The sequence below is a fragment of the Rhyacophila brunnea genome, unplaced genomic scaffold, assembly GCF_057557595.1.
Source record: "Rhyacophila brunnea isolate RB1 unplaced genomic scaffold, BYU_Rbru_1.0 scaffold_15, whole genome shotgun sequence".
Classification (NCBI taxonomy): domain Eukaryota; kingdom Metazoa; phylum Arthropoda; class Insecta; order Trichoptera; family Rhyacophilidae; genus Rhyacophila; species Rhyacophila brunnea.
In genome coordinates, this window is record NW_028232806.1 from 11,619,495 (window position 1) to 11,629,059 (window position 9,565).

At 31.1% G+C, this 9,565-nt stretch overlaps 1 protein-coding gene across 1 annotated transcript; it reads left to right on the plus strand.

Moving 5' to 3' along the window:
• Nucleotides 1–514: 514 nt before the first annotated feature.
• LOC147074915 (uncharacterized) lies at nucleotides 515–6,571 on the plus strand. The gene is made up of 3 exons (XM_085943097.1): nucleotides 515–554; nucleotides 2,123–2,344; nucleotides 5,927–6,571. The coding sequence occupies exons 2-3, from the start codon at nucleotides 2,227–2,229 to the stop codon at nucleotides 6,193–6,195; spliced, it is 387 nt and encodes a 128-aa protein (XP_085799223.1). The 5' UTR covers nucleotides 515–554; nucleotides 2,123–2,226; the 3' UTR covers nucleotides 6,196–6,571.
• The last annotated feature ends 2,994 nt before the right edge of the window (nucleotides 6,572–9,565 follow it).

Below are 9,565 nucleotides of genomic sequence, written 5' to 3' on the forward strand. Positions count from 1 at the left end.
GTGTCATCTGTCTTACTATAGAACGTTCGTCAAGATTTTTTAAAAATAAGATTTTTCTACACACGAATAGTTTTCTCAGTGCCTTTCCTTTACTTCTTGTAACCAATATTAATTATCATCCCTTGTCTATTGCAGACTGCAGTAAAAACAAAAAAAGGTCCATATCTAAAAAAAGATGGATCTCAAACACTTAAAATTCCTCACGGGGGTGGCGCTGTTGGGTGCAATATTTTCATACGCAAGCGCGGCTCCTGGTTCCCATAACGGGGACGCCCACTCGCATCACGGGCATCCAATAAAGGCGTCACGACGCTCTATACAACCCTCCCAAATCGACGACGCCGCTCCAAAGTCGCTTGCGCTGGACAGAGACGACGATGACGCTGTGGATTTCCCCATTGAGACGCTGCTTAGTGTTCAATACGAGGGAGGGATGATAAAGGAGTTGAAGGTCTCGCAGACGGAAGGGGATGGGTATAGGGGAGGGCAACCTCACTCTTGGAGGCCGTCAGTCTTGGACAAGCGGCGGCTGTGCACGGACCTCTGTTCCGCCGGTGAGTTTTTCTTTCACTAATCGTTGATTTTATTTTTCTAATTTTATTTTATTCTAAAAACTAATTAGATGACATATAAATAGATTGCATTGCTCTGCGAATCTTTTATTTTAATTATATATTAATATTTTCAATACCATTCGTTTTTAGAAAAATCATTGACTTGAAGTTGTCCGTTTTTTGGGTACTGTTCGGTTATCAGGAATACAGCGGAAAACACATTTTGAAAATACCCGATATACTGTATATTATTTGTTAGTTTGGGTTAGTTTAGGTTAGGCTTGGTTATTTTAACCTAACAAATAATCCAGTTTATCGCCTATTTTCAAAATGTGTTTCCGCTGTATTCCTGATAACCGAACAGTACCAACCAATTTAAATGAATAATACTGTTTAATTACTTATAAAGTGAAAATAAATACTAAATTGTGCAGAATTAATTACCTAAGTACTCTAGATGTAATTTATAACACATTGGAAATTAAATTATTGTATAAATCTAGTGAAATAGTGTCCATTATCTAATGTTTAATGATATTATATAAGAGTATGTAAAACATAATATTAGATCCCGTTAATTAATTATATTTTGATTTTCGAATTTGTGAGAAATATTAATAACCGTGGTAGAATTTTGATAATAATATGTCCACCAACCTACTGCAATATTGTTAAAGCTCTTATAATTTGTAACCTAATGCCTACTGTGTTAACATAATATTGTATTAACATAATAGTCTACATTCAACAATTATTCATACTCTAGAATAGATATTACATTGGCAAACGGATTTCTCTTTTTAAAACATACCTAATTATGTATTTGAGAAAAATCGACTGTGTGTTAAGAGAGTTATCAGAGGTTTTCCCGAATCTCTTATAAACTAATACATGTTAGTGTTGCTACCTAACGTTATTAAGTGTCATATCTCAAATATTTATTTTCATAATTGCAAGAATAAATGCTATAATATTATTAATTTATTTGATTTCATCAAAGGTAATTTAAAAATCCTAAATGATTTGAGTTATGTACAATTTATATTAAGAAACAAATTTTGGGAGGCGGTTAAGATCCAAACCGGTTCATAGCGCCAATAAGTAAAAAAAAAACAAAAGGTCGATGGTGTTAATTTTATTTTTGTTAAGTACATATGTTTTATATTCTATGTGATAAATATTTATATTTTTAATTCAATACGGAAATCTAATTTAAAAATCCAAGGTTAATTGTTATAAATAATAAATCAATATCGTTTTGAAAAATCTAATATAAATAACAATTTGAGACATTCTTCCCTTATGGACGATGATTACACCCATTAACTGTTTACAATACAACTGTTCTTCTTACGAATAATTATGTTATCCCAGGTGTTTAAAATTCAGTCCAGAAATGGCTGCCAATTTAAATAAAGGTTGCATACACACCAAGAAAAATAGATAATCGGTTAACAGTATGTGTTTTAACCATTAGAATCGAAGACGTATTAAACATGAAAATAATTTTGATTCTAAGATTGAATTGGTACCTATTCTAACGTTGTCCTAATTTCTGATCTTTCCAGGGCTGGGCGGTGACCCTTGCGGTCCCTCATGCCCCGGCAACATAGTCGAGCTCTTCCACGATGTTACGCCAACCAGAGAAGCCAGCCCGAGTGCAGATTTGTTCATGAAACACAATAGCAACGATAACAGTAATCCGCCTACACCTGATAATAGCACCAGTGTGGATGTAGTCGGAAACCCGAGGTTCGAGGTCTGCCCGCAGCTTTGCGAGAATGGCTTAGGTGAGTTACAATTCAAATATAGTATTTATATGTTATTATTTATAATGCTTGAGAATCGGGACTGTCATATTACGGTTTCTTTGGATGCGTAATCTTAAAATTTATAGATTACGAAATATATAAATGTTATTATTCGATATGCTCTTATTATTATATTATGATCATCATATTATTACTACTTACTTATTTAACTTATTAACCTTCGGGGGCAACACAGAGGTAAAAAGCTTACAGGGATTATAGAGAGTAATCGCATCAGACATCGTTACCGGCCCATCTTAGCAGTGGCGGCTCGACGACTTTCTAGGTGGTGGGGTTTAGCCAATAATTATTAAATATACATACCTACCTACTTTCTTATATCAAGCTACTAACTAATAATATGATTTGAATACTCTTTCAGAATAATATGATTATCTGAGTCGTTACTTAATCACACCTAAAAAGCGTGTTTAAGAATAATAACTTAATTAATGTCAAGCCGTGGGTCTCAGGTTCGAATCCTGGGTCTGGCAAGTACACATATTGTTTTTCAATTTGTGTGTGAGGCAGGGTATGGACCTAATAGGTTGAGCAAGTGGCTGACATCCATTTCTCGTAAAAACAAAATCTGTTAATACAAACCTCTACCCTGTAGAGGCCCATATGATCCTATTAGGATTGGACATGGTCGAAAAAAAAAAAAAAAAAAAAACTATTACAGACTTACCATTATCATTTTTGAACAACGACATACAGTGAGAATTTTTACACACATAGGGGTCATTTGATTCGCTCCCCAGTACGCATATACTAACCCTAATGCATTCACATCCTTTGTAGAACGATATTTGTACCGTGACGACGGGATGGAACTGAGTGACCCCGGTCATCAAAAAATGAACGCCATATCTTTCTTAATTTGTACATATGTGTCACCGTCAAATAGAACGCATTTTATTTAATTAATTATTTTAATACCGCGTAATCGTCATTATGTTATTACATAATTTACAATAATTGATTTATTTATTTGTACAATAATAATAACCATCTCTATAAAATTGCGACGGGCTTAGACGGATAAAATAAATTAAATAGTTCATTTAATCATGTAATTAAGTAGGTAGGTATATTATATTATGACAATGATAAACAATATCGGACGTGTATTTTTGACATTATTACGGTGTGGCGATGGTCCCTACGAACCCTTAAGGTAGAGCCGCCACTGCATCTTAGGCTTCTCACCCTCAAGACATTGGTTATACTGGACTTAAATTGTTCACAAAGCTCAGCATTTGTTCGGATGCACCACTTTGGTTTTCTTTAACCGGTCCAAGTATTCTTCGGAGAAATTCTGATTTCAAATACTTGGATAACCTTCTCTTATTTCTCCGTAAAGCTCCAGGTTTTACACCTATATAGTAAGGTTGGTCTCACTGTCACGTTGAATATCAGGAATTTTATTTTTTTGGACAATAGCTTGGACCTGAATAGACTCTTCAGTGTGAAGAACGTTGCATTTCCACTCATCAATCTGCTGCAAGTTCGAGGTTCATCTCGTTATTTTGGGAGATATCGGTTCCCAAGTACTTAAAATAACGATCCTCTATTCTTCTATTATATCTCTAGTATCTATTATTACTCGACACTTTTCTCTTATACATGTTAACTTTTAGCTTTATTCATTTCGTCGCATCCTCCAGAAGAGTGAAAAGATCGCATATATGTGTTTCTTTTCGCACGATCGCCAACATATTATGCACATAGTCTAATACTTCGCGGAATCCCTTTCTCTAGAGCAAGATCAAACAGAATAAGCGAGGAAGTCCTGTTTCAGTACAGCTGTCTCAAATATATTCCCCTGTATATGTATCCTGCTTTTAGATGCATCCATCCACACTGTCATCATGTCGATCAGCACTTTTAGATTTTGAATCATTTTAATGTGTTCCGAATAGTTTCTCCATGCACATACTCATAGACAGCGAACATTTTGGTTGTATTCTCATGTATTTTCCGGAATCTATCGTAGCCTGAAAATCTGATCGTTACCAAGTGCTACGGTTTCTTCTGAGTCTGACTGATAATCCCCAGGAATATTTTCCGCAAAAAGAAATAACCGTTCATCCTAAAAGCATATAAAATATATGAGTATATACAATTAAATATGTACCATAAAAATACATTATTATAAACTTTGTCGTTTAAAATTTAGAATGAAGCCATATTTCGGTACAGCAGAAGTCCATGCCTATAGCACATTTTCAAATTATTTTCATATCACTACATTCACTATACGTTTAGTTTGAATGATAAAAAAATAACATTATATAGTTGAATATATTTGGTAAAATTTTCATTGGAGTTTGCAATTTACTAGTAATTTTGGATACATTACAATAATTTGCGTTCTGTATGTCGATACCATGATTATATATAATATATTAAGATGGTTTTCTATAGCATCATGTAAAAGTTGTCTCGAAAAATCTGTGTAATTTTGCAGATTTTTTTAACATAATTAGATTTTATACCATTAAAAAAATGCAGCCAATTTTACATTTAAAAAACTTTTGAATCATAATTAAAAACTATACGTTTACTGCAATAATACCTCTTTTCTTGAAAAAAAAACATTCATTTTTCTGAAAAATATTATAAAAACATAAGTCCCGTAGTTCTATCATTTTCAATTCCGGACAGGTGCAAGAAATCGATTGGGATTTCGGGATTTCAAACCCAACTTGACACTTTTATGCTTATTTGTTATTATTAATATTGTCATTCAAATACATCGGAATTCCGACACTATTAATCGGGAAGTTTTGTACGTTTGAAATCGTAATGACTTTTGGCTCTTTTTCTGTCTTATTTTGATAACTCGCACATATACCTCTTTGGACAGCGTTCACATTCATATACCCAATAATAAAACTTTATATAATATTATCTTATAAGAGTGATATGGAAATATGGAGACTCTCCTCACTATAAAATTCGTAGAACTGCAAGAACCTGCGCTTATTACTTTCATTAAGCTATAGGACTATTCAATACTGCGAAAAACTTGACATTTTGGTTTTAAATGGATACAGTGAAGTGTTGAATTAGATGTGCTAACCTTATTGTATATCAATCTAAATACTTTCTTGCTCTAAATCGACTTTCAATATTGTGACCATACCGTAACTAGATTCGATATAAATAAAAAGGATTTAAAGTAAAATATATTTGTATTATTTAGATAAATCTACGTTCTTTTTAAATAAGTATAAAATATTCAAACTACTTACGGATTATTCAAAAATATTTTATATTACAATAATACTTTTAAAACTAAGTTGATAAATATATCGATGAAATAATAAAAAATCATAAGATTAGATCCTTTAAAAAACGTACATTTTATGTTTGACTTGAAACAATATTTATTTTTCTTTGAAAGTAATGTTTTTTAGATACCTACGAATTCAATTGGTAACTTCGGATTTTGCCGCGAGGTGACTCTAATAGGCCGTAAACTTACTAACGAAATTAAATCAGTTTATATAACGTGAATAATTAAAATTATTAACTAAACATTTATACAAATTCCAGGTCGCCCTCTCTGCACATGCGCCGCAAAACCAACGAACTCCGGACCTCCATCCTGGATATCCATCTGCTCCGCCTTCTGCTACTCCTCGTCTCCATACAGACCCGGCGGCTGCCCGGCATGCGAGGGTATCGAAGAGACAAGTCCACTGAAACCAAATCTCCTTTTTTCAATGATGAATTCCGACATCTGGGTGCAGTGGTGCTCGTACCAATGCAGGCGGGGAGACGGAGGCGCCGCTTGCAACTGCGATCAGGCACCTCTGTTTTAATCACTTAAAGGTTTGAGTTCTAATAAATGGATACATAATCGGCGAAAATATATAACATTACTTCTTTATGTATTCTATTTAATATCTGGGCTAGTCAAATCATATCAGTAATATACTGTACACTGAACAATTTTCTGAAGCTACTAACCATCTTTCATAATAATATACCTTTGTTCATGGAAGCATACAACATTCGTTTAAACTTTAAAGAACTCTTTCATTTTTAATTTCACGAATTTTAAATTGTATAAAAAATCAAAAATACAATATGGGAGTTAGATTATTATTAATATCACGGACAATTTCTTTATCTCATAATAAAAATACAACCTAATTGTGACATTTTCACAAAATAAAATCAAAAATTCTAAAGATGCTTGCGTATATAAATCTAGTCTAATAAAATTAATAAAATTATCGTTTTTAAATAATTTTAAGAAATTTAGATTAATTTATTATCTAATTACAAACGTATTATTATGTCGGGGTGTGCAATGAATATTTCAAATATAAATAAAAGCGTTGGAAAAAGATCTTTTATTTTTATGAATTAATGGCAAAGCATAATATGTTTTATATCCATTTTAATAAAATGCACTTAACACATATCCAAATATTTATTGCAATTTATAATTGTATCACCTAGTATTAATTTAAGTAATTGATTTTTATTAATTATCGATATATTTTATCCAATTATGAATATTGTTAACCTATACCTATGTTTCTTTATTATTAAATTTATTTTGAATTCCTTATGATTTGTTTTATTTTTGATCCCATATTTCATTTCGTTTACGACCCTTTCTTGTTGCACATGTATTCAATAATAATGAAAAGTTTTAGTTTTTTTAAAACTCTTTATTGTATAGTGTCTGTCAAATAATTTCTTGAACAAATATGTGGGTATACTAATGAATAAAACATTAAGAGTTATAATGTATAAAATTTAACAATTTGATTTCTAACAGGTGGAAACTATTTTGAATTTAAGTTTTTGTGGTAAATATTATCAAAATGTTTCATTATATTTTTATGAAGAATGTTTTAAGATGTTCTTTTTGTTATTAGAAAATAAGATTAGTTATAGGAAACAACCAAGAATATAAAATTAAAACACAATATCACGAAGGGCTTCCAAAGGTGTAGGTATACATAATTATTATAAACATTGTATGTTCGTGCATGTGAAGAGTATATATTTTAATAATAAAAACAGTAAGTATGTATACACATAAAAATATCAGAATACGTGTAATATAATATGCTAAGTTTTATTTAAATGAGTTCATTTACAACAAATTATTTAATTTTTATAAACAAATATTATTTTTTGTACCTACCTTTATACTTCTACTTTCTGTGTTGACGTTTTCTATCAATCAAAAACTCGCTGTCTAATGCATGCAACATCAATAGAGACGTTATAAATGAGTCAAAAATCCACTCACTGTCGCGCTAATTTCAACATAAACGTATAACTATTACGAAGTGAAAATTGTACACCGTTCATTTTGACGACAGTAAATAATTTCCACGTATAGCGTAAATGTGTTGATAAGTCTAAAAACATCAATTCTCAGGGCAGTTCTTTGTATGTTTGGCTTTCTGTGGTAAATCAGGAATGTTTTTAAATTTTAGATTGTTGAGAAGTTACAAACATTTTACTCAAATTTACAAACATCTAAAAACATAGATATAATCTGATTTATCACAGATAACAATATATTCACGCCATACGCGGATGTATGCTTATATACAGACTCCATAATTTCCTTAGATCCAGTGCATTGGGCCGATTTTTCAGGTTGCGTAACTATATAAACCTTTTTCAACTAACGCGTGCTTTTTATGTATGTCTTTGTATAAACCCTACATCAAATATTGAGAGGTGTATTTTCAAAGTGAATTTATTCCACTATTAGACGAAAATGAGTTATAAATGCCAGACTTTAAAGGATACAATTTTGAACAAGTATTTTTTTGTATAGAAGAACCTAATACCATTCAATCCAGTGGAAAAATCAACTTCAAAATCGGTGTTAGTTACAAAAGTAACTTATTCCAATACAAAAAACATTATGTTATATCAACACCGAAAACAGTATGCTTTTGCCAAAAATTTGTTGAAGTGGAATAAGTTATCTTTGAAAATACACGCCTCATATGTGTTACTATTGCTGTCTTTAAATAAGGATTTTGTGGTTTAAATTTTGTCTAAATGACTACCGAAATTAATGAATAAAGATTCATAAACATATCTATTTAGTCATAGAGCATATACTAATTGAGAATGAATGAAAAAAAGGTTAAGTATATGGAATGATTGCAGGAAGCACTTGAGTGTATATAATATTATGTATGTGTGTAAATGGTCTCTCCAGGTATGAGTGTATAAATGTATACAATAATATGTAAGTTCATTTGTTTTTTTAGATAAATCTTATTTTGAATGTATTAATTATGTTTAAATGCGGTGGAAATAAGTATGATCATCTGCCATGTTGAAAATTTACATGGTTTACCAAGCGATTGATAAAACTACATTTAACAAATATATGTAAGTATGTTAAATTAAAGAAGAAACTAAACACTTATACAGGTATCTAAATTACAAGACCATTTAAAAAGTAGACATCTGCTGACTTAAAAAATATACTTAAAAGTTTATTGATAAATAAGATTTTCTCTGAATTATAAAAAAAATACCCCTTCGTTTCCTTTAATGATTTTGATTTATGGAAAGAATGTGTTATTGAACGATTAAAACGTGTAATTGGGAAAGATTATTATAAAATAATATTATTATATTGTAAATAATATGTTGACATCTAAATCAGTGTTTTTCAAAATAATCTGGGTGTAGCCCACTTGAGACGGACATAACATAGCTCAATAGTCCACTATGCCATCAGCTATATAAGAATGCATTCTTTTAATAGTGGAAATATGATATAATGGCACATCTATGACTTATTTTTGAGAAACGCTGGTTTTATTATCTTGCTAAGGTAAACAAAAAGAAGAGGTATACTTTAATTTGGCTCGCGTCATGCAGGAGTAGATCAAGTGACGTATTCGAAAATATGAGCTATGAACAACATCTAGTAAATTTAAATGGGTAATAAAAATTATATAATATGTATTATATTCTCGTTCTTATGTGAGTGTTTCCATTGCAGTGATTTGATATATTTACATGAAAAGATAATTATTATCTTCACTTCACTTGATTTATAAATGCATAACGTAAAGCAACTATCAATAAAAGTGCAAAAAGCTCCTCTGTATAATGTGCAATTTTAATCTTAGCAAGGCATTCAAACATCTGTACCTACAGGAATGCAGTCCTTGTCAAAATCAAGGGCGG

Coding starts and splice junctions, on each gene's coding strand:
- LOC147074915 (XM_085943097.1), top strand. CDS start 2,227: ATGAAACACAATAGCAACGATAACAGTAATCCGCCTACACCTGATAAT. Junction 2,345..5,926: donor GCTTTGCGAGAATGGCTTAG/GTGAGTTACAAT, acceptor TACAAATTCCAG/GTCGCCCTCTCTGCACATGC.